Source organism: Juglans microcarpa x Juglans regia, chromosome 6D (genome assembly GCF_004785595.1).
Source record: "Juglans microcarpa x Juglans regia isolate MS1-56 chromosome 6D, Jm3101_v1.0, whole genome shotgun sequence".
NCBI classification, from domain to species: domain Eukaryota; kingdom Viridiplantae; phylum Streptophyta; class Magnoliopsida; order Fagales; family Juglandaceae; genus Juglans; species Juglans microcarpa x Juglans regia.
This window is the reverse complement of record NC_054604.1, coordinates 2299350-2325184: the sequence shown is the minus strand read 5'-3', so window position 1 is coordinate 2325184 and position 25835 is coordinate 2299350. Positions and strand designations below refer to the sequence as shown.

Here is a 25835-nt window from a genome sequence, read left to right as displayed (position 1 = left end):
CACTCGAGCAAAACCCATACAGAGAGGTTCGCTCGACGTGCGCTCGACATGGCGCTCGAGCAGAATCCATCCAGAGAGGTTCGCTCGACTTCCGCTCGACATGGCGCTCGAGCAGAATCCATCCAGAGTCTGGATTCCAGACTCCAGAGAGGTTCGCTCGACGTGCGCTCGACGTAACGCTCGAGCAAAACCCATCCAGAGAGGTTCGCTCGACGTGCACTCGACGTAACGCTCGAGCAAAACCCATCCAGAGAGGTTCGCTTGACGTGCGCTAGACGTAACGCTCGAGCAAAACCCATCCAGAGAGGTTCGCTCGACGCGCGCTCGACATGGCGCTCGAGCCAATGTTCAATACAACGTGCGCTCGACACCTCGCTCGAGCGCAAGTCTGCAATACAATGTAAAATTCAGGGTTTTGAGCGCCGTGTTGGGACTATATTGAATATTCAATACAACCAATTCACAAGAATCACAACTGCAGGCTCCAATTCATAAGAGACGTGGTTGAATTAAATTTAGTGCTCATAAATTTAGGGCTCACCGTAGGTGGAACTTGGAAGCTGAGTAGAGGAGCAACGAGAAACGGCGGCACGGAGGAGCAACGACGAACGGCGGCACGCTGGCACTAGGACGGAAGACGCGAGAGAGAATGGATGGTTCAGTCACTGGGAGTTTGGGACGGGAGACGCGAGAGAGAAGGGAGAAGGAAGAAGAAGAAGAACTGGAGAAGGAAGAAGAAGGGGAGAAGGCTTCCTTAGGAAGCCATATGAAACGACGCCGTTCCAAATTAAGTGGAACAGTGTCGTTCAAAATTTTTTTTTTAAACCCAGCTGTAAAACGACGTCGTTTTACAGCTGGGTTTAAAAAAAAATTTCCGGAGTCGGAGTCGGAGCTACATGGAGCTCCGACTTCGACTCCGCTTCCGAATCACGAGTCAGAGTAGTTCCGAATTCCGACTCTGAATTCCGACAACTCCGACTCCGTCGGAGTCGGCGTCGGAGCGGAGGTCGGACGGAGTCGGAATTCTCGGAATTTTGCACACCCCTAGTCTGAACGATAGACTTGGAAAGGATTACGTACCTTATGCATGTGGAGTAAGAACTTTCATTGATTTTGCACGGGCTTCTGCTGATAGTCGTGGTTACATTAAGTGTCCATGTCGAGGATGTAAAAATTTGTGTGCGATAGAATTGGATGAAGTAGAGCGTCATATATTTGTGAACGGTATGGATCTGGGGTATACGCGGTACTACATGGTGAGCCGTATGAAGGGTCAGCAGATGTATTGTATTCATATAGGTGACTATAAAATATCTTGAATTTTCATAATTTCTTCTAATTAATTTTCTTTGATATAATTAATTATTTTAAAGAATGCCACCAAAACGACAACGAATAAATGTGCCTCCGCCAAGTCCAAGTCCTGAATCCATTGAGGACTCCCCACTCGAGGAATCCGTTCCTGAAGATCAAGCTAACACAGAAGAGAACAACAGCCAGTCGACACCTACTAGTAAGGAAATATTGTTGTTGATAATTATATATATAGTTAATACTTTTTTCTCAATAACTATATAATTATAATTATAGTATATCTATTATCATGTAGTTGATGCATCTGCACGTCGCGGTCGTGGCTATACACGTGGAATCTCTCTTGAAAAAAATAGAAGGCATGGTAAACTGAAGATCACAATTCCTAATAATTCCACTGGAGGAGTGGATGATAGTACAGCAGCGCTTTCCTCCTATATTGGCACAGTAGTTCGAGCTTATGCTCCATTTTATGTGCGCTCATGGCGAGATTTTCCGAATGAGATTAAGGAGCACATTCGAAGTCGTGTGCTGGTGAGTTTACTTTTCAGTACATTTTTTTCACCTAGATTAATATATTATATTTTTTACCTGATTTCCTTATTAGGATGAATTCGACCTCGACTTTGGCCGTAGCGAGGATTTGAGAACCGTGAATGAGTTGATGGCTACACTATTCCAACGTCACAAAGGACGATGTCATGACCACTTCAAGAAGTTTGAGACGTTGGAAGAGGCTGCGCAGTCTCCTTTTCAGCAGATGAAGTTAGATAATTAGAGAAAGTGTTGTGATCTTTTCGCATCTCCAGATTATCAGGTATTTTACATTTATATCTTTTAATTATTTACATTCATATTCGTTTTATATATTATATGTATACATATTACAATTAACATTTTTAATATATTTTGTAGCACTTGAGTTCTACAAATGCACAGAATAGATCCGTTCTGACTGTCCACCATCGTGCCGGTTCAAGGTCATTCCACCGTCTTGCTGAAAAAATGGTAATTAAAAAATTATAGAATTCATTTATTTTCCTGATATTATTTCTGATAAGTACTAATATTATCTTTTTAAAATTGCTAATATTCTCGCTTTGTTAGAAACGTGATGATCCTGAAAACTTTTCCTTCATTCATGTCTATGCTGCTGCTCACACTAATGAGCATAGTGAGTGGATGGATTCTGTCGCTGCAGATAATTATGTAAGCAGTGTTAATTTTGTTAAATAAATTATTTATATAATATTTTAATAGTTTATTTCTTATTTCTATTTCTTTTAATACGTTACTAATTATTTACGATCATTACCTTTTAAATTGCAGAGCAAAATGTTGGAGATGCAGTCGGCTTCTGAGGAATCCTCTCCTAGTGACATAGACATATTCACGCAAGTGCTCGGGCCGCAGTCTAGTATGGCAAGAGGTTTAGGACGATCTATCAAGCATAAATGTTCATCCTCCTCAACCTCATCGGCTTCACAAATTAATAATCTTACGGCAGATTTAGAAGCTGCACGGCGTGAGAATGAGTATATGAGGTCGAGACAACAAGAGTTAAAGTCTCTCTTAGAACGACAGTCTCATTTAGAGACGCGTTTGCAGGACCAACAGAGAGACCAGGAGGAAAGAATACGCAGTGAAGTGCAAGAGCAAGTGCAACGGGAGATGATGGTGCAAATGGAGCGTGTTATGTCGTTGCAACAGAATCCCCGTGGGCGAGGGAAAAAGAAGAAATAAATTTTATCAATATTTCTGACTAGTTTTAATATCTAATTTTGTGCTTTTATAAGACATTGTTACTTGTTAATTGGGTATGTAATATGATACAATTGGTATTATGTTTTTAAATTTTATGAAATTAGTATTTCTGATCTGTACGTTCGAATGTAAATAAAAATCGTTCGAACGTTGGTTCACACTGTAACAAACGTTCGAACGTAAATACAATTGAATCGTTTGAACGTTAAACTATACGTTCGAACGTACTCACGCTAAAACGAACAAACCGTTCGAACGGTAAAACGACTAACGTTCGAACAAAGAACTTGCATTCGGACGCTCCTTCGTTTACATTCGAAATAACGTCCGAACATTAAACGCGCTACGTTTGAACATTTACGTTTACATTCGAACAAATATTCGAACGTTTATTGTAATTAACGTTCAGACGCATTAACATTCGAACGTAAATATGATACGTTCGAACACGATATCCAACGAACGTCAACTTTTCTCATTCGAACTCCAATCGGTCGGGTATAACGTCCGAACGTTTGATTTTACGACCGAACGTGATTTTCTGTGACAGTTCATAACCGTCACAAAAAAAAGGAACGTTCGAATGTTGTACCGAACGGAACACTTCCAACCGTCACTAAAAATATTTTTTGTGACGGTTGAATAGTAAACCGTCACCAAATGTTTTCTATGACACACTTTAGGTGACGGTCATGGTGACGGTTTCAAACTGTCACCAAATATGTTTAGTGACCGTTTGCCATTTTTTTGTGACAGTTTTCCCTGTCACAAAACACACATTCTGTTGTAGTGACTTATCATCCATATATTACACATTTCGTAAGAGAAAAATAAATAAATAATTATGTGTAGTATGTGGTGTGAGGATGATGAGTAGAATTTATATATGTGTGTGTGTGTGAATATGTATTGTATTGTAGATAATTTGGTGATTTTATGCTATATATATTGTGCCTTAATTTTCACATTAACAATATCCATGACGTACATGCTCTTGCATACAAGAATGTTATTCATTATTAAATTCATCTTTTTAATGTTATCAGATACATCTATGGTGGACCACGCTTATATTTGTGACTATTCACATTCATTTATAATTTCTTTGGTATCATGCATCTCAATAATCAACTTCAAGTTCATATACAAGAACCTAGCTAGAATTCAAAATATGTAAAAACCATGTCAAATTGAAACACCTATTTGATATACAAGAAAAAGGCGATCATATCTCTTTGGCTGTTGAAATTGTAAATTGTTGAAATACTATATCTAACTCAAACTAGGATTTTTTTTTTCTTTGAGTAATACTACATGTATTTACAGTTTTACTTACATTTTTATTTACAAGACTCATTTTATTACTTTTCTTTTGAAATTCAAATTTTATAATTTTTAACATATCAATAACTAACATATGAAGAAGTAAGTTTTTTGTAAGTTTTTCTTAAGTACATTTAGTTTTTTTCTTTTTTTTGATGATCATGTTTCGTGTCTTAGCAGTTAGCCACACACACACACACACACACACACACACACACACACACACATATATATATATATATATATATATATATATATATACTGTAATTATAGCAAGCAATTGAGCCCTTTCCAGTACTGGAGGAGGTGGTGTTTAGTGGAACTAAACGTAATTGTGCTGGTTCTTTATCGGAACTAAACGTAAGTACTTGACTAATCTTTTTAGATTATTAAGCCCTACGGCGAACATATAGCAAGCATCTTATATATGTTTATCATGGGACACTGGATTTTGACATGGCTGCACTGGTTTGAGGGAAAAGATCATCCTAATTGGTTCATTTAATATCCCTGTTGATGCTAACTTTGCCCTTACATCTTTATTGACAAATTAAGATGGTGATACATGTAGTAAGACTTTTTGATGAAAATTATCTGTACGTGGTGAGGCAGCCACTACAACAAATTTGAGATTTTGGGACGAAATTATTTAGGGACGAAATTTTTTTCATCCCTAAAAGTCATTTTTTGAGACGAAATTTAAATTTCGTCCCAAAAAATCGATGAATTTAGAAAATTGTTCGAACGTCAAAATAACCGTTCGAACAGTATTTTCTGTGACAAATTAAATCGTCTCAAAAAAATTTTTCCGTTCGAAAGTGAAAAAATACGTTCGAACAGTAAAATTTGGCGGATAATTACTTTATTATGGCGGGGAAAGTTCAAAAACGTTCGAACGAGAATTTTTTGTGTTCGAACGGAAAATATTTGGTGGTAAATCCTGGCGGGAAGGTTTCTAAACCGTTCGAACGGAATATATTTAGTTAGAACATATTCAAGCACCACATTTATACATTCGAAGGTATAATATTAATCTCGGTACGAAACTCAAAATATAAAAAATATATATCATACATACAAATTCATTAATTAATTTTATGTAATTAATTTTAAAATATTTTAATAATTTCTTTTACGTTAAATAAGATTTTTAGTTAAATAAATATTATCAACCACATATATATTAATCAACCAAATAAAGCAAATTATCAAAATGCCATATATATTGTTCATAATTACAACAAAAGAAAATATAAATAAAAGATAAAAACTATTGTGATGCGAGGTCTCTACACACATCCTCGACTGCAGCTAATTGTGTCTCTACCTGTGTCAGTCGAGTACTAACTGTGACCTGAGTTGCATTATTGGCATTAATCACTGTACGTAACTCATTAACCTCTGTATATAACCCAGAGACGGTAGCCATAATCTCTGTACGCAACTCAGACATGGCAGTATGCACTGCAGTATGCACTGCATCAATCACTGCTGATGTGTGTACGCTGATCTCAGCACGCAATATGTCAGCCATCTCCTCGCGAATATATGTGCGTGATGTCTCAGCCTGTGTAGATGTCTCACCAGCCGATACTCCAGTATCTCCCGGCTGCGCATCTCTCTGAATCTCAGCCCTGTCAGGAACAGCCCCACGAAAACGAAATCTAGAGTGTCCCGTGCTCCGTGATAGGGTGGTGCTGTTGATCGGTGCCATCGGAAATCGGGAACGCTCGGCAGGTTCGGACACAACCCCGGCATGTAGCAAAAATCGAGTGATGAGGATCCCAAACGGAAGTATATCTGTCGTAATGAACCGTGCCTCTGATCGGATTCTCTCAAATATATAACCAACGAGGTCGATCGGGATGCCACGAGCGACCCGTATCATAAATCTTGCTCGATCCATGCCGACCTCCGTCTTGTGCTGCCGTGGGTCAATATTATTGGCAATGATCAAATTCATAATCTTGAAGAATGAAGATAAATCTGCCTGCCTAATACTCTTGGAGCCATCGTACACTGGAGCATCTGGACCAACAATCAAGTCTCTGATCTCGTGATCAGCAAGTGTATCGATCTCATCTATGTAATCTAGCCCCTCGTCCTGAGACATAGCTGCATCACCTGAAGGACCAGACTCTCTAGGCGGCAGGTTTGGATAGGCATCAAGAAGCCTAGGAATACCCAGATATACAGCGAGTCCATCTGCTGAAAATATAACAGGAGCTCCTCGGACACAGATCCTATATGCCCCTCCATCGTCTGGGCTAGCAGCATCGAGCTCTTTATAGAACTCAGTAACGATCTCAATGAAGGAAACGAGCTCCATTCCTTCTTCTCGCTGATCTAAGATTGGTGCCCAACCACGATCATTGAATACTGATGGGAGGGAATGACCCTCCCATATAAGAGCGACAAAATCAGACAGTTTTACCTGTCGCTCAAGTAAAACGGTCCGCTCTCGAACTGTTTGGATGGAAGGTTCTCCTGATCTACCACGTTTACGGCCCCGATAAGACATTATTATGATCCTGAAATTTTAAAAATAAAATATACATTCAAGATTAGTGATAAAATCTAATTACGACTAAAAGATTTACAAAATTATATACTAATAGCAATTTAATAAATTAATTGATAGAACATATAATCAATTAAACGATGAAAACAATTTAATAAGCTAATAAAATGTTAATGGAATGAATTTAATAATTAGCATTCGAACGTCTAAATATATGGTCGAACGGATAATTAATAACGTTCGAACGTGTCGATCAAGTTCGAACGTACAGGTTTACCGTTCGAACGGACTGGTTAATACCGTTCGAACGTAAAACAGATCTAACTCGGCCATGGCTGAGTCAACTCAGTGGCCATGAAAATACTCAAAAATTAATCAATTCCGTGGTTTCTTCGACTAAAAACAAAGTACTCTTCATTTCTAAACATCCTACGATAGATTTATGATGTTCTACGGTAATTATTGATGAAAAAATGCAATTTAAAAAAAACAAATAAAACCATAAAATTATAAAATAAACGGTAAAACGAGTTTGAAAATACATACATTTACTTGGGAGGAAAAGTGATTGACGTATGTGCTGATCACGACGACAGACGGCGGTGAATGTAGTGCGTTCAAACGTTTTCTCGCTTTTTCAAACGGTGGGGACTGCGGCGTGAGAGAAAGAGCTGCCTGCGATAACTTATACGTGCATAATCGTTCGAACGTTAATATTTAACGTTCGAACGTTAATATAAAACCGTTCGACCGTTACTATTTCACGTTCGAACAGAAGTTTTGTAAGTTTATTAAAAAATATATTAAATGTATACTATATTTATATTCCTATAAATTGTTATAATATATATAATATTATAGTAGATTATATATACTGTAATATATATGTAATATTATAATATATATTATGATAGTAGAATACTTTAAATGAAAGCATAATAACTTATAAAATATTTTTTTATAGTATAATAGTAATATATCATAATACTTTACTATCAAAGTGTTATATATGAGATATTAATATGTATATAGTACCACATAATAGCATGTAGTGCTATATGGTATGAGTTTATACTTAACTAATATATGTCATATTATATATTCCATTATACTTTACCTACTAAAGTTATATATGACATTATACAACATATATATATAGAGTATAGCTTACTAATATACTATCATCTTATAAATTTCTCTACACTTTATTATGTGACCTTAGTATATTTGAGGCTATATATATGTGAGTATATATTACTAATACATATGATCTTAATAATATATATGATAGTATAGGTCACTACATATATGATAATATATATTACTATATATATATATATATACTATATATTTAGTATAGATTACTATATATATGATAGTATATATTACATTATATATGATAGTATATATAACTAATACATATGATGTTATAGTACTTTTCATTTAATGATGAAAAAAGTTATATTTAAACATAAAGGATATGTGTTCGAACGGTACTCGTAAACCGTTCGAACACATATGTTAACGTTTGAACGTAAAAAAACATTCGAACGGACAAGGCAAATGGCGGGAAAACATCCCGCCAAAAAACAAGACAGTTGGATTACCGTTCGAACGTAATTTGTTATAGTTCGAACGGATTATTGCAGTGGTGGGAAAATATCCCGCCAATTAAACTATAGTATCATCTAATATGTCTATATATATTAATGTTGTTCTTTTATTCAAAAGGTGTAATGAAAAAAAATATAAATAAACATTTACAATACCATTTGAACAGTTAGAAATTAAAGTTCGAACGGTTAATTTTCGAGCGGTAATAAATCAATAACGTTCGAACACATATGTTAACGTTCGAACGTGAAAATTAGGAGGGAATTTTCTCCCGCTTAATATTTTCACATTCGAACGGTTAGTAAATAACCGTTCGAACATGAAATGTTCTTCAAAAACACGACAGAACCTCACAATTCTGTTTCTCTCCTCCTGCTGTCGCTCCGTGTGGTCGCCCGAAGATTACCCCTTCGAATATCAGAGGTATTCTTTCTCAAACTAGCCCTTAAGCTCAAAAAAATTGTTCATCTCACTCCATTATTCTCGGATTATTACTTGTAGGATAGTTTGTGATTATTCTCGGATTATTCTCGGATTATTTCCTTTTCATCTTCAAAAATTCAGGTATTTCTTTTAAAATATAAATGTATGATTTGAACTTTATATTTTGCAATGTTAGAAAGTTGTATGCTTTGAGATTGTTATTTGTGTTTGTTAGAGTTTGGGATTAATGGAGTTTTCGGCGTTGTTGAAGACGACTGGAATCTGGAATGAATACGTTCGAACGGGTTCGGATTACCGTTCGAACGTATTCATTTTGTTCGAACATAGGTTCTCATAGTTCGAAGGTATAATGACATTACATCAATAACGTATACAGAATACGTTAGGTTTGGTATGGTTATAAATTATATGTACTACTAAATCACAAATAATTAGGACCAACTACCATTTAATATTGTTAATTCTAAATAAATAAAATTAATATTCAAATTAAAATACTACTAAATCTTTAAATTAAAATATAAATAGTTAAGATTTAATAATACTTAAATACTTAAAGATAAATTAATAAGTATAATATTCAAATTAAAATACTACTAAATCTTTAAATTAAAATAGAAATAGTTAAGATTTAATAATACTTAAATACTTAAAGATAAATTAATAAAATTAATATTCAAATTAAAATACTACTAAATCTTTAAATTAAAATAGAAATAGTTAAGATTTAATAATACTTAAATACATATGCGTTACTCAATAACAAATGAAAAATTATTAATTTCAACTTTGATATAGTATACGCTTTACTCAATATGTAGGTTGTACAATTGCATGCGAATAATCCAAATGATATATCTGATGAACTGTATGCATTGGCGCGTGGCCCATCGAGACGCGCTGCTCGATTTTCTGCATGTATTTCTCGGGGAAGTAGGTATCACACACTGGATCGAGATTGTTATAGGAAAACCCAAAATAGTGGTGTCCTAGTCGAAGGAAGTCATGATGGAGAAAATATTGATTTCTATGGGGTTATTGTCGATATAATTGGAATGAAATATTTGGGAGAGCTTGCGGTGTATCTGTTTAAGTGTGATTGGTGGGATTTAAGCAATCCTCGTACTGGAGTCCGTGATGATGAATATTTTTTGAGTGTTAATACATCAAAAAAATGGTATGAAGATGATCCTTTTATTTTGGCTTCTCAAGCATCTCAAGTATTCTACTTAGATGACCCGAAGTTAGGAAATCAATGGCGAGTAGTTCAAAAATATTCTCCAAGAAATATATATGATGTTATCCCTTAGGCGGAAGGACAAGATGAAGAAGAAGATGACTCTTCTACTCAAGAAGCATACCAAGAGAGTCAACCCGCCTTAAATTTGTTTGTGGATTTGAGCCAGTATGAGATGATTCCATTAAATAGAGAAGATATTGAGGTTGAAATTGTTGATGCGACAGTTGAGGAAAATGTTGAATCATCTGAAGTATCTACAGATGATGAGAGCGAATTGTCAAATGAAACTGATACAGATTCTGATTGACCAATTATGTGTTAACATTACACTTGATGACAAATATTTTACTTATTGAATGTATCAGTAGTTTGAAATTATGCCGCCAAAGAGGAAGGAAGTTCGCAACCCATCTCCACCTGTTCCTAGCTCTCCTTCATTGTCACCATTAGAGATTGATTTTACAGAACAAGGTAAAAATCTAATACTCATAAAAGTTATTAATTAAGGTCCTATAATAGAGATATAAATGAAATTGATTACAATGTTATATTTTATAGAATCTACAGTACAATCTCGTCAAGGTCGAGGCACCACTAGAGGGGTGACGTTGGAAAAATATCGGAAGGTGGGTAAGATCAAGGTTAACATTCCTGACGAACATACTGGGGGCGAAGGACAACCAGCAGCTTGGCTTGCATCACATGTGGGTGCTCTTACACGAACTTACGCACCTTTGGCAACGACTTCATGGAAGAAAGTCCCCCAAGATGTTAAAGAGCTTATCAAGAAGCGTTGTTTGGTAATGTTTAAAATATTGATTTAGTAGAATAAATTTCTATATTTTACTTAAATTTAGAATATTATAAATGATAATGTGTTTGTGACTATTTTTTTAAGGATGATTTCGAATTAAATTTTGGTCGGAGAGAGGAGCGTAAGACTGTGGAAGAGCTTATGGGTAATGCATTCCGTAAATATAAGGCGAGGTGTCATGAGTATTATAATAAGTTTGAGAAGAAGGAAGATGCACGCCAACATCCTTTCCAGGATGTCCGACCTTCTGAGTGGGAAAAACTTTGTGACATGTTTGAGGATCCATCATATTAGGTATAATGAAATTTAATTATTTTACTTGTCCTATCTGGCATTTCGCTTCATCATATTTTCAATTTCTTTGCAGGAGCGAAGTTCTATAAACAAAACAAATAGATCAAAATTGAAGATTAATCATTATGCAGGCTCAAGATCTTTCCATCGCCTTTCTAAGAAATTGGTATTGCTATTTTTTTTATTGGATATAGTTAATTATTTGGATGAATCATAATGACTTTATATCTTAACACATTTATTGTAGCAAGATTCAGATACTAATTATGATCTGACAAAATTATATGCTACATCGCACACTGATCGTAATGGAGAGTGGACTCATCCTGATGCCCATGAAAATTATGTAAGTTTTATAACCTGTTTTAATTAAATATATTAGAATATTTATGACGATATTAATTCTTTATCTTATATATGGCTAGGATAAAATGATTGCCCTACGTGCTGAATCTGCGTCAGATCAAAATTCCTCAACAAGTGATATTGAGATTTTTACACAAGTCCTGGGTCAACGTTCAGGATATTTGAGGGGTTTGGGTCGTTGTGTAAAGCCTTGTCCCTCTTCCTCTTCTTCTGGGAATGGATCTATGACTTCTATAGCGCTAGAGAATGCGAATTCCAGAATCGAAGAATTGACTGCAAGACAGTATGAGTTAGAGGCTCAATTGGCAAAACAAGCAGATATGGAGATGCGCCTCAAACAACATGAAGAACAACAAGAAGAGTTCAGAAGACAGATGCAACTCCAAATGCAGCAGCTTATGCAACAGTACAGGCCTCTAAGCAACTGATGGATTTTGGGATTATCTATTTATGTACGAACAATGCCCGTCTCGACTGTTATTTATTTAATTTGCGCTTATTTTAACACTTTTGTGAGTGTTAAACAGTTTCTAATGTATTTTTTCAAATAGTATGAATGTCTATTTGGTTTTCTATTATTGATTTAAATTAAAGAGATATCGTTCGAACGAACGTAAAACGTTCGAACTCTATGTAACGACAATAGCGTTCGAACGTAAACGTAATGTTCGAACGAAATTTATGTTCGTAGAGTTCGAACGATCACACAACGTTCGAACGTAAATAATTTCAGTCGTGTTCGAACATAGCCTATACCGTTCGAACCCATATACCGTTCGACCTGACCATTTAACGTTCGAATACAAAGACAATTCATAACGTTCGAACGAATTCATGTGTGTTCGAACATATTTCGAAATCGTTCAAACACGTCACTACTGTTCGAACTTAAAATTTTTTCCGTTCGAACCATTTTCTAGGACGAATTTAAACCGTGACAAAAAAAATTTTCGTTCGAACGGTTTCCTTCAATTTCATCCCAAAAGAAATTTTTTGGGACGAAATGGTAATTTTCGTCTCAAAATACCTTTTGGCACAGTGATATTGGAACGACTTTGGGATGAATTTTTTTCGTCCCAAAAATTTTTTTGGGACGAAATTGGGGTCTTTCTGTTGTAGTGAGCGGCGCCTCCTGAAAGTCTTGAGGATCTGTTAACTCATATGCTCGACCCATTAGAAATTCAATTAGTTGTCTTCAAGTCCAGCATTTATGTTCGAATATCAAAACCGGTGTTGCTGATCAGTTTTTAATTAAATCTGTGCCGTACAACAGCTTCGGGAAGCACTTCAACCACATGAAGATTCTCAATAAAATGAACATGGAATATAAATCATAGATCCTTATTTATTGAAGAATTACATTGGGATGATGAGATAAGAAAAAAGTCATGATAATTAATTACAAAATTAAATATCTTGAATTAGATAAGGATAATTTCATGAATATTTGAGATTTGAGAGGTTCTGAATATAAAAGTTATGTGCTTAGGCCTGGTGGAGTTGTTGCTGTCATGCAAAGAATCATTGGAATATTGGAGCCTTTTTGGTGGAAAAGCGAAGATTGTGAAGAAAATCATGGAGGGTTTTTTTTTTTTTTTTTCAAAGTTAGTGTGTTTCCAGCAAGTTTTTGACTGTAAAGAGTGTCAAAAAAGTAAAAACCACAGAAAAAAGAAAGAACTTAACCCAACATAAAGCTTTCGAGGCTAAAGAAAAAGAAGAGAGATAAATAAAAAAAGGATATTCGGACTTAGCTCTCTTAATTTCGAAGGTATAATCAAATCAAACCTATATGTTGTTCTTTTATATATCCTACGTCTGCCTTCTAATCGCTAATAATCCAGACGATTATTTGACTTTTCTTTTATTTGTATTGAGGGCTAGCTAGAGCGTGTTGGGCGTTGCGAGGAATAAAATATTTCTGCTTTGCAGCTCACTTGGACGCTGTTTCTGAGCAATGGATCGGACGGAGATTATCAAGGTGCGATTTTTACAAGTTCTTGTTATGTTTTTAGATTAGTTTTGCATTTGGTTACTGAGAGAAGGTTGGGAAAAATGAGAGGGTTAATTTGTTGTGTTATAAAAAGTCTCGATCGGCATCTTAATGCTAGTACTTGATCATGTGGCTCTACAGATTAAATTTGGAGATACTCTCAAGCGTATGAAAGTAGATTATGATTTCTACAGACGAGTGGAACTTGATATGACTGAATTGAGGGAAAAGATCCATCGTATGTTTAATATCCCTGCTGATGCTGACTTTATCTTGACATATGTTGACGAAGATGGTGATGTGGTAACACTTACTGATGATGATGATCTGTCTAATGCGTTTAGACAGTGCATGAAAGTAGTGAAGATCAATGTCCAACTGAGCAACAACAAATTAGGTGTTGACTCCTATGCTCAATCTGGTGGAAGCAGCATTTCTACCCAACGTCCTACTTCTCTTCAAACCCAGCATCCATATCCGAAGATCAAAACCGGTGTTGTTACTGAGGTTTCAAAATCTGTGCTGCAACAGCTCCGGGAAGCACTTCTGCTACATGAAGCAGTTTCAAAGATTTCGGAGGGTATAATTTCTACAGCAGTCTCTGATCCAGTGCTTGTTGATTTAATATCAAAGACCACACAGACCTACCTCAATTATCTGGATTCACAAACTCATTCTCGTATGGATTCAACAACGCAGAATGTTGATCATGACGAGGGGGACGAAGGTGAGCATGTGCTGCATGAGAACAATTGAACCGCGCGTGCAAGAGTTTGGTTTTACGCTTGCTGACAGAAAACAACAGATCAAGTAATGAATATCAAGCTGCGTACGTGCTGTAATAGATCTCACAGTGGGAATTAAGAAGGATTAAGTTGAAGGCCCTTGGGCGCCTTTACCATATGGTATATTACTATTGCTATTACTATTATAAGTTAATGCACTATACTACATATATATATAGAGCAGAAACTTGGTGTTTGTAATTATGTAATGATTTGCTTTTTCTCAAGGGCAACTTGATAGCAGTGTGCCGCGAAAATATAAAACAACATGCCATGATGATATATACCAGTTTTGCTACTCATCATCATCCCCAAATATTACATATCATACTTATTTTAATTCTTTTTATTTATTTTTTAAATTTTTTTATTCTTTTTAAATTAATTGAGTTCTTCTACTTATCATTCATATACTACACATTAATTTGGTATGAGAAAAAAAAATAAAAAATTATGTATGGTGTGTACTAGTGTGAGGATGATGAGTAGAATTTATATATATATATATATATTTAATTTATATCTGTGTGTGTATGTATTCATGTATTGTAGATAATTTGGTGATTTTATGCTATTGTGCCTTAGTTTTCATATTAACAATATCCATAACGTACATGCTCTTGCATACAAGAAATGTTATTCATTATTAAATTCATCTTTGTAATGTTATCATATATATCTATGGTGGACGTACCACGCTTATATTTGCGACTTTCACCTTCACTTACATGATATCTATAATCATCTTAATGCTTATTATATGAGAATTTTCCTAATATGACGTATGACATAACTATTTATCATGCTTTACATATTTAACATCACACCTTGGTACATAAAAAGGGCTTTCAAGAAATTAATGGCTTTACCTACTAATTTAAGAGACTAGCTAGTATACGATATTTTGAAGTCTACGTAAAGCTAATCCAAAATTGTAATCGTGTAGTGTTGGAATATAGCCTCACGGATTGAACAAATGGAATTAAAATCTAAAGCTACACGTGTTAAACTAGAAGAGGAGAAGAAGAGTTAGTTATTTCTGTTATTATAGTTAGTTTATTATTTCTCATTTAGCCTTGTATAAATATAGTTCAAAGTACTCTGTAATTATGCATTCAATTCATTTTTTTATGGAAGTTTTTCAGTTCATCTTCTTTGTTCACATTCACACGCAATCTCTTCTTACAAGCCAAATCTCGATTCATCTGAAACTTGACATGTAGCTCATCATCTATATAAAATGATTACTTTATGACATGATAAAATAAATTTCATAATGATCACAAAATTAAAAATCTCGAACAATATAAAGATACTGATCAAATTAAATCTTATTTTTAACAAATTCGAGAGCTGTACGTTGAATATAAAAGTTAGATTACTAGTTACTAAATATCGTCTTAAGATATGCTAGCTCTACACACTTCATTTAAAAAATAGCAGAACCCACTAGTAAAAAGTGAGAATTTTTAATATGAATCTCGGATTTATTCATTCTTTTCAAATGGAGTATACGTACGGAAATTGAGAATCTTAAAACTGTACAAATCATTTCACTAATTAGGACATGTTTGGGTTAAAATATCTTCTAATTTCATTTTCAACTTTCACTCAAACATAAAACACTTTTTAATTTTAAATATTCAAAATTTTCATCTAACAATTACTTAATTATTACTCAAACACAAAACTCAATACAAATTTTACAAATTTTAAAATAAAACATAAAAATCAATTTAATTTTACAAACATCAAAATTAAAAGTACTTTAACATCTAATCACTTTAAAAAATTTTAATATAATATTTACTTTAAAATATATTTCTATTCAGTTTTTGTCTCTTTTTAAAAAAAAAATTAAAAAACATCTACACTCAAATTATTTGATTATGATTTACAAAATTTTGTTTGAGATACCTTAAACATCATCCTAAAAATTATAGCCTTACGGTCGAATTCTAGCTGTCGTGGAAAGAATCATTGGAGCCTGGCTTTTCTTTTGCTTTTAGAGAATTTGTCGGTGCGAGTGCTTCCTGGGAAAGAATCATGGAGATTGTCTACGGTGGAAAAGCCACGATTGTGAAGATGTTGATCATAAATATTTAAGGAGGATGTCAAGACCACTTAAATTCATTTTATATTAATTATGGATGAAATTTCTTATTTTTTCAATTATTTTTAAAAAGTTAAATCCATTCCAATATATTTCATACATTCAAATACACATTTCAAGCTATTTACATGATTGTGTTTGAAAGAATATAAACTCAACTCAATTCATCTCAAACAAATCATGATGAGACCCACTATTTTTTCGACTTCCTATAAAAAAGTTAAACTCATCTCAACCTACTTCATACATTTTAATCTAAATATTTAAACTCATTTCAATCTAAAAAAATTAAGACCCATAAAATACTATTATTCATAACTCAATTCAATTCATCTCAACATCCAAATGTAGCCTGAACACATTTTAATGGGATCCATAAAATAATACTATTTACATATCAACTCAGATCATCTGAAATCACCTTAGCATCACCTTTAAAGACTTGCTAGATATAAGATTATAAAAGGTTATTTGGAAAACTAATCTCATTGACTCATTTGTGACTGTATCCTCAAAACCCTCTACATCTGTCTTTGTCCGATCTCTGTCGTTTAACCGCTTAGATTTTAGACGATCATTGAACTTAATTTTCTTCTTATTTTGTATTCAGGGGTAACGTTTTGTTGTGTTTATCATGGATTAGTTTTCATGATGTTCTTTCTTCCTTTGGGCTTCTTGTTGTATTCAATGAGATTAGTTTTTATGATTCTCTTTTTACCTCCTGATTTATAATAAGTGTTACCTTTTGTATACTTCTTGTTACTTGGGCTAAGTTTATTTTCTTGGTTCTAATAAATGTTAATATACTTGGAAAAAGAATTATCATCTCAGTCCATTGCACAGATCTCAACTCTTATCTTCTCCTGCGGTATGATTCTTTAATAGGAACTTTAGTAAAGGGATCCTTTTGTTCTTATAATTGGACTGGAGCTTTCCCTGGGGTTCCGATCGAAAGAGTGTAGATTTGTCGAAAGGATTGGTGTGTTAGTGCAATGTTTGTTTCAACTAGGCAAAGCAGTGGTGTGTCTTTTGTGCTATTAATAGGCCTAAGAATTTCAACTACTTAATTATTCAGGTGCCCTTTAAAATGCAGATATTGGAATCTTAAAATAGCTGGGGAAAATGGTAACATGTTGTGAACTTGTGGCTCTACAGGTTAAATTTGTTGATACTCTAAAGTGTGTGAAAACTTATGATCGACCCGGGATGGCTAGTTTGAGGTGGGAAATTCGTGATTCATTTAATATCCCTGCCAATGTTGACTTTACCCTGACATAAGCTGATTTTGATGGTGATGTGGTAACAATTTGTGATGATATTGACGTGAATAAGGCGATGATACGGAGAAGGATCAATGTGCAATTGAGCAACAACAAAGGTGTTAACTCCTACGCTCAATCTAGTGGAAGTAGTACTTCTACCCAACTTAGTTCTCTTCAAGTCTAGCATCCATGTCGGAATATCAAAATCGGAGTCATTGCTGAGGGTTTACAAGCCGTGCCACAACAGATCTGTGAAGCACTTAAACTACATGAAGTACTTTTAAAGATTTCAGAGGATATGATTTCTAATGCTATCACTGGTCCTGTTCTTGTTGAGCTTGCTGATTTTATATCAAAGATGGCACAATCCTAACTCAATCTGGATTCGCAAAGTACTCAATCTCGGGCAGACTCAACTACACAGAATAAAATAAATAAAATAAAAAATAAAAAAAAAACTACTCAAAATGTGGCTGATGGTGCAAAACTTCGAATGCCTTGTGGAGACAGCTTGGATTAAAAGGGGGGAATTTTTTTTATTTTTTATTTAGAGCATGATATTGTCAATATTAGCTTTTGTTTTTGTAATTTTGTTTCCTAACTTTGATTGTATGGTAGCCTGCATAGAATGCATGATAATGAAATGGACAAGAGGCTGCTGAACAAAATTAACGAAGGAAGTATTGAGCATGATGTAAAAATGGATCTCATAGTGGGAACGGGAAGAAGGCTTGAGTTGAAGGCACTTTACCATATAATATGTATGTGTGTGTATATATATATATATATATATACACTAGTAGTAATGAAACGTCCAAGGGATGTTTGCCCAGTAGAGAGAAAATATATATGTTAATTTTATATATATATATATATATGAACTATATATATAGATGGAAAAGTAAATTTAATAAATAATTTAATGCATAGAAACAAAAACAAAATTTGATACAACTTTACAATGTTAAGAAGAACACAATGAATGAGGTCAGAGTTATATTCATAAAAGGTATATGTGTAGCCGAGAAGGTAAACCTGCATCTCAGATGCCCTGCTTCTTGAATACAAGCTCCTTCTATCACTTGTGAGAGTGCTGTAGGGGCTAATGATGCAGCAGCAACAGCAAATGCTTGTGGATCGGAAAATGTGAGGACAAAGGCATCCTTCTAGCCTCATCTAAACTCACACTCTTCGAACTACTTAATGAGGTAGTTCCAAAACAAGTGCAGATTACTCACACAAAGATTATACAACAAAATATTTTAGCAAAGAGTGCCTCGTATTTAGGAGAATTACGATAGGTTTTTAAATTGTTAGGTGTAGGATAATTGTCTAATACAATACTCCAAGTGCTGTAGGGGCTTCTTCTATACATAATATAAAGATTAACAATTGGTTTAGTTTCTATCCACACCTTTTGTTCTCCAATATTCATCCAAAAAGCAAATGAAAAGATATAACAATGATACAAAAGGCCAAAAACACAAATGAATTGGTCCCAAAACATCCATGGTAGTCTTATCTGCATTGGTGGTGTAAATTAGTCTTGTATTGGTAGTTGCATTTCTGTAGCCAAAGCTTATTTCTAATCAGGACATAGACCATAATACACAAAGGATACTTTATGAATAGAGAAAAAAAAAAGTAAAAAACCCAAAAAGAATGGGACACAACTAAATATAGAAACAACTACAAATTTTGGGAAGAAAAATCACTCAATTCCTCAGTGATGGGGAATAAATTCTATACAGGGTAGATTGCAGGCTATGAGATAATGCATTTGATATTATGTAATAGATTGGTGATTTTCAAACAATCATATAATGTGAACTCAGTTTTGACAACTTGTGTCTTTAATGAAAGGTATAGAAGGAATTCTAACAGCTGATCTCTAACTTAAAGTTGTCAACTGAAAGAAAAATGTGACCTTGAGCATAATACAAACTTACTGCTAAGATGTTGTCAATCTCATTCTGTACCCTCCATTTTAAACAATCCACCAACTGCAACATCATACAAATATAGCATTTGTCATGTGATTTTTTTGTAAGTACAACCATCAAACTGAAACAAAATTAACACCAATAAGTTAATAACTAAACTTTGAAGCTTAAGAGTCCAAACAAAGAAAACAAAAGGCCCTCAGCCGCAATGCTAAAAAAATCATGCTCTCTCATGTGATTTTTTTGTAAGTAGGTTCTCCCTCTCATGAAATAACTCTCGCAAATAGCAAAATGAACTTAATAAAGGCGGATTGCAGGTCCCATAGTACTCTTCAGATGCAAGCACCTCACCTATTTTAAGCACAAAAGCAAATGCACATAATTAATTACCACTGGACGGTGAGAATATAAAGCACAAATAATGTAAGAATGAACCTCACATTCTACCAATTTTTCTTCAACAATGAGACAAGGAAGTTGCCACTCATTTGCACATTCTGGAAAAGCTGCTTTTCCTCCTGTAGAATTTGAGAGAATAAAGGATAAAAATATGCTCTGTTTTCATTGATTCTGATATGCGTACAGGGTTGCTATATATAATACAATTTGAGAATCAACTAAAGATATAACGTATATATTCAAATTTGAAATACAAAAGCTGAATCCCAGATTTTCCGCATCCGTATCCCAGATTTCATTTCTTACTTCCGTTGCTTGAGTTCCAGCGTCTGTTATCTTCTTCATGTCTCATTTCCGTTACTTGAGTTTTGGCGTCAGATGCACCAATACCTCCATACTGCAATTCCCCACAACAACACCCATACAGAGAACCTTCTTGAGTTGAAACTTCACTGTGGCTTTTGTTTCATTAACCTTTGACTCCAGGGTTTCTTGATGACTCACCAGTGTTGAAAACTTACCTGCATTCACATTGACGTTATAAACTATAATCTAGCCGATGGTATGTAGTAATTATATTGTTATGATGGCAATAACAAGAAGAAAGCCACTAAGTTAGGGACCACAATGAAAAGCCTGTCAATCAGTAAATTAACATTCTCTAAAATATCCGAGTACTTCATATTTTTCAAAAATCAGAACACCAGTAGAGCTACAAATGAGAATATTGAAAAGATTTTAGGAACGAATACCTAAAAATTTCAAACTAAACAGACAACTTTACAGCTTATTGCCCTTTTTTTAGGTTCAGCCTCATGCCTAAATGTTTGCAAATAATGAAACAAGTGCCATGATTTGTGCTAGTAATAGACTTACAATCACAATAAATTAATTTAAGGACAGTACAAGCCACCAAGATTCTTTGTCACGAGTATAAATTTATATGCATTACAAAGCAACATATCCAAAATTCTAAATCCTAAAGAACTTACGCTAAAACCAAAGAGTGAAACTTAACCTAATGCTTAATAGCATGAAGAGAGAGACGGACAAAAAAAAGTTAAAACAAATCCGCTACTTGCCTGCCTTTTTAAGACCAGGGCCCAAAAGACGAGGAATTTACTTAATGACGGACTCATATGCTAAAAAGGCGTGGTACTTCTTGGCAAGCTTCTTGACCAGTTTCTTGTTCTTGTTGAGCTTCTTCAACCCTTCAACATCCATATACTCCAATCCTATCTTCTCAGCTTGCGGTGATTAAGAACAGAAACAATGCACAAAGTATTAAGCTTTGTTGTACAAGCAACTCCAGTCAGAATATATATGTCCTCGAAGTGTAAAATTTGCACTGCACAACCACACACGAGGGATAAAATTGAGACTGAGGTCAGTTGGGTTGGGTTACCTGTTCAATGCGTTGGGCATCACCGAGCATGCAAACCTTCATCTTAGGGCGAGGGATGTGAGGAAGCTTCACGGAACCGCTGAAGCGCTTGTCTTTCTGGGGATCATAGTTCTTCAATCTGATTTGAAGCTCCACGATTTCCGTAAAGTTACGCTTCTTCTCCTCCGCAAAAAAGCCGAGCTCAAACAACATGCAAACTCACAGGACAACTCACGACATGCAAATCCGAAGGGAAAAAAATCAAACAACCAAAAAAACTCCATCTCTTAAAAAATCTATAAATAACGAAATCACAAAAAAAAAAAACCATTAACGAAATCAAAAACATGAAAAAATTAAAAAAAAAGCCTAAAAACCCACGAAAAAATATATTTTTTCACAAAAAATACAAAAACTCACAACATGCAAGCCCGCAACATGCACATATGAAGGAAAAAGTTAATTTTTTTTGCAAAAAACAAAAACAAAAAATCCACAACATCCAAACCTACAACATGCAAATGCGATTTTAAGAGAAAACTTTATTTCCTCGCAAACAAACAACACCCAACATGCAAATCCATGTAAAGTCCCCAAACGAACGTCACCCCCAAAAAGAACCCAGCAAACCGTTGTAAAATCCCCAAACACCCAGCATCGAAACGGAAAAAAAAAAAAAAAATCGCAATAAAAAACCAGAGAGAGAAGCCAGAGAGAGAGAGCATCACTTTCGGAGAAGAGAGAAGCCGTGAGAAGATAAGAGAAGACAGAGCGTCGCTTTCGAAGAAGAGAAAAGAGAGAGCTTTCAGGAAGGGAAAAGGCAGAAAGATAGAGAGAGAGAGAGAGAGAGAGAGAGAGAGAGTGAGTGAAAACCGAAGAATAAAGGCAGAGAGAGACGGTTTTAAAATAAAACCGAGGCATATATCTAGGGAAAGGAAAAGATAAATAGACTAAAATACTCCAAAAGACTAAAATACCCCCAGTTAAACGGACAAAAACACTAAAATAGAGGGACAAAAAGAAAAAAACACAAAAAATGGACAGCTACACGGAGAACGACAAAATCATTGTTCATGGCTATCGACACTTATTATAATATATATATATATATATATATATATATATATATATATGAAGCATGCCATGATGAAATGTGTGATGTATATTATATTGCTAGATAATCAGTGATTTTATGCTATTGTGTTTTAGTTTTTACACTAACAATATTAATGACTTAGATATTCTTACTTGCTTTAGTGTTTTAATCATTTTTTTTTAATTTTCGGAGATGACATTGAATAATTGGGAAATTATTTATTATTTTTATTAATATGTTTCAAATTTGATGTCACGTCAAGAGAAAAAAAAGTGGATTATTTTCATCATATTAATTGGCAAAAAGTAGTCTAAGCTCCATTTATATTGAGAGAAAAAATGAAATGAGTTGAAATAGTCTGTAAATAGTAGTAAGATTTGTGAATAATAATGAATAGTAGTGAGATGTCAATCCAAACAGGGCATAAATGTAGTCGATAAATGCAAGCAGAATGCAGGCAATTGACGTGAATATCCACGTCATTTAGGCTCAGTTTGGATACATAAAACCAGCACATCTCATCTTATTTCATCATTACAACTTTCTCAAACTCTCACACAAATATAATAAACAATTCAACTTTTCAAATTCTAAAATAACAATTATATTTTAACAATATATTATTTAACTTTCAACAAAACATATCATATCATCTCATCTCATCTCATATGAACTGCGTAATCCAACGAGGCCTAGTGAAATGGTGTACATTTGGAGATACGTCCTTGGAATCTTAAAATAGCTAGCTAGGAAAAATGGTAACCAGTTGTGAACTTGTGGCTCTACAAGTTAAATTTGGAGATACTCTAAAGTGTGTGAAAACTTTTGGTCGATGCGGAATGGATTGTCTGAGGATGGAAATCTGTGATTCATTTACGCCGGTTTGGTTAGTCAATACAGATGAAAATATTTCATCTGGAGTTGTACCGTACAACAATTTTGACTATTCTAATACAATATTTCATCTCTTAAGTTTTGAAAATATTCGCTAAAATAAACAGTAAATAAATAGTACAAAACAATGAAAATACTCAATCATTCTTTTTCTTTTAGCATGACTCATGTTTCCAGAGAAAATAACACTTTAGCAGGTAGTCTCACTAATCATGGAGCTTTGGCGGCTGTAAGCTTCTCTTCTATTTTTTTACTTTCCAAACATATGGTTGGACTTTTTGCTTGGAACGTGCAAGTATTGCCAACTTCTGGTAGGTATTGCCAACTTCTAGTATTAATTCTTACATTCATAGCTCCTCGTATCTTCGTTTTTGTTTCATTTCTAGTAATGGTTTTCTTTTTTCTTAAGAGCCTGGTTTTGGATTTTCATATGTTCTAACCGACTTGCTCTTTTTGTATAATGTATTTATCCGTCATAAATGAGGGTTTATTAATAAAATTAGAGTATCGTCCTCTTCTTTAAAAACAAAAAAGCTTCTATATGATATTGAATAATTGAGGACATTTTTCAAGAGTTTTTTTACTGCCACCATGATTGGAGGCCTACTTGTGTGGAGCAGCTTAATCACATTTTCTCTTATACTTTGTATGATTGAACTAAATTTCCTGCTCAATTCCGGCAAGGACTTATATCAATTTTTTTGTTTTCTTGACATCCGACCTTTGAATTGTCCTGTAGTTTTCAAACTGGAATTGAAGTCTAGTTGAAAACACCATGAGCACTGCACACACGTACCAAATAATAAGTATTAGAGTAATGCTAGATACAGTCTTAAAATGTGCAAGTTCTATACACTTCTTTTGAAAAAAGTTAGATCTACTATGAAAAAATTTTTCATAATAAACCTAAGATGGGTCTCAAATTTTCTCACGTATGTCTCAGAATCCTTCTACTTTTTCCAAATGGAGTGTGAGATTTTGCATGCTATATAACTATATAAATCATTTCTGTAATTGTTAATAGGATAAAAATAATCTATTTTTTTCCCTCTTAATGTTAGAGGTGAAAATCGACCATATCGGTTCGGTTTTGATCCAAAACTGAAACCGAAGCAACATGGATTTCAGGGGAAGATAACAATCAAAACTGGTCGATGGAGAGTGGTAAAACCAGCCGGCGTAGTTTCGGTCGGTTCATCAGCATGAACATTGGTTTCCATGAGTCATACAAATTTCTCAATACTCAACAATACAGATTGAACAATAAACATCAACTATATAGATCCAGATAATAAACATCAACTATCCCGTGAGAGAGAAAGAGAGGAAAGAGAGATGAGAGACCTGAGACAATGGCTCTGAGAGCTCGGGAGGGAGATGAGAGGGAGAGGGAGATGGCATCGCCACATCGGAGAGGGAGATAGGGGTGGCTGCCACTGGGGAGAATCTGAGAATGAGAAAAAAATTTTGAAGGAATAATGAGGAATAAGGGCTCATTAGGGATCTTTTACCGTAATTAAAAATGGCAACGTTGCATTTATATTTTTTTTTTACAACTTGCGTCCCCAAAACGACGCCGTTTCACTCGTTTAAGTGAAATGATGTTGTTTCATATACATATATTTGAAAAAAAAAAACATAGCTGACATCGGCCGGTCGGTTTTCCCTGGGTCAAACCAGGACAGGAACCGGCCGAAGTTGGTTTTGCTTAATTCCTACCGCCAGCTGACTGGTTCTCTGTCGGTTCAATGCTCCTGCCACTGGTTTGAGTCAGTGCTGGCCAGTTTTCTCGATTCTTGTACAGCCCTACTTGACGTGACATCAAATTTGTATCAAACAAATGAAAATAATAAATAATTTCTCCAACAATTATAATGAAAAATCACATTTCGCAATTATAGTCTACCACCTTTTTGGGTGATTCTGCATTATTGTCTGAAATATTTTTAGTCTATTATTGCAAAGAATATCTACAATTTATTTTTTAATTATTGTGAAATTAGTTTGCTTAATTTGGTCTGGACTCTGTACATGTGATGATTTTTTATACTGTATGTTTAGAATATTAAAGTCACAGGTGTTTCATGGATATCATGCCCAAACGTAATGCTGTGTCGTGGATGTCTCTTTCAATATCAAATAACTACATGCATTCATTTTTGTATGTATATTCTTCTTTAATTCTCTATTTGAATTGAATGATTAAATTGATTACAAATATATCATACGTAATTTATAATGAGTTTTACTACTCATCATCTCACACACTACACAC

The 25835-nt window shown here is 34.5% G+C and overlaps 1 protein-coding gene and 1 pseudogene across 4 annotated transcripts in view; one reads left to right on the top strand and one right to left on the bottom strand.

The window, feature by feature from the left end:
• The window catches only part of LOC121235103 (protein NBR1 homolog), a 36446-nt gene extending 21807 nt beyond the window's left edge, over positions 1–14639 (top strand). Inside the window, exons 4-6 of one of the 4 annotated variants that reach the window (XR_005934513.1) lie at positions 14273–14318; positions 14435–14523; positions 14616–14632. Coding sequence is in view for 3 of the 4 variants with exons in the window: in XM_041131343.1 (XP_040987277.1) it covers positions 13796–14318; positions 14435–14523; positions 14616–14618 (615 nt within the window). In the remaining variant the exon portion in view is untranslated. Of the gene's footprint in view, positions 1–13722; positions 14322–14434; positions 14548–14615 lie in introns of those variants that run through there. The other 3 variants (XM_041131343.1, XM_041131346.1, XM_041131344.1) reach the window with 3 other exon arrangements.
• Positions 14640–20084: 5445 nt separating this feature from the next.
• On the bottom strand, positions 20085–21783 carry LOC121234566 (annotated as a pseudogene).
• Between the last annotated feature and the right edge of the window lie 4052 nt (positions 21784–25835).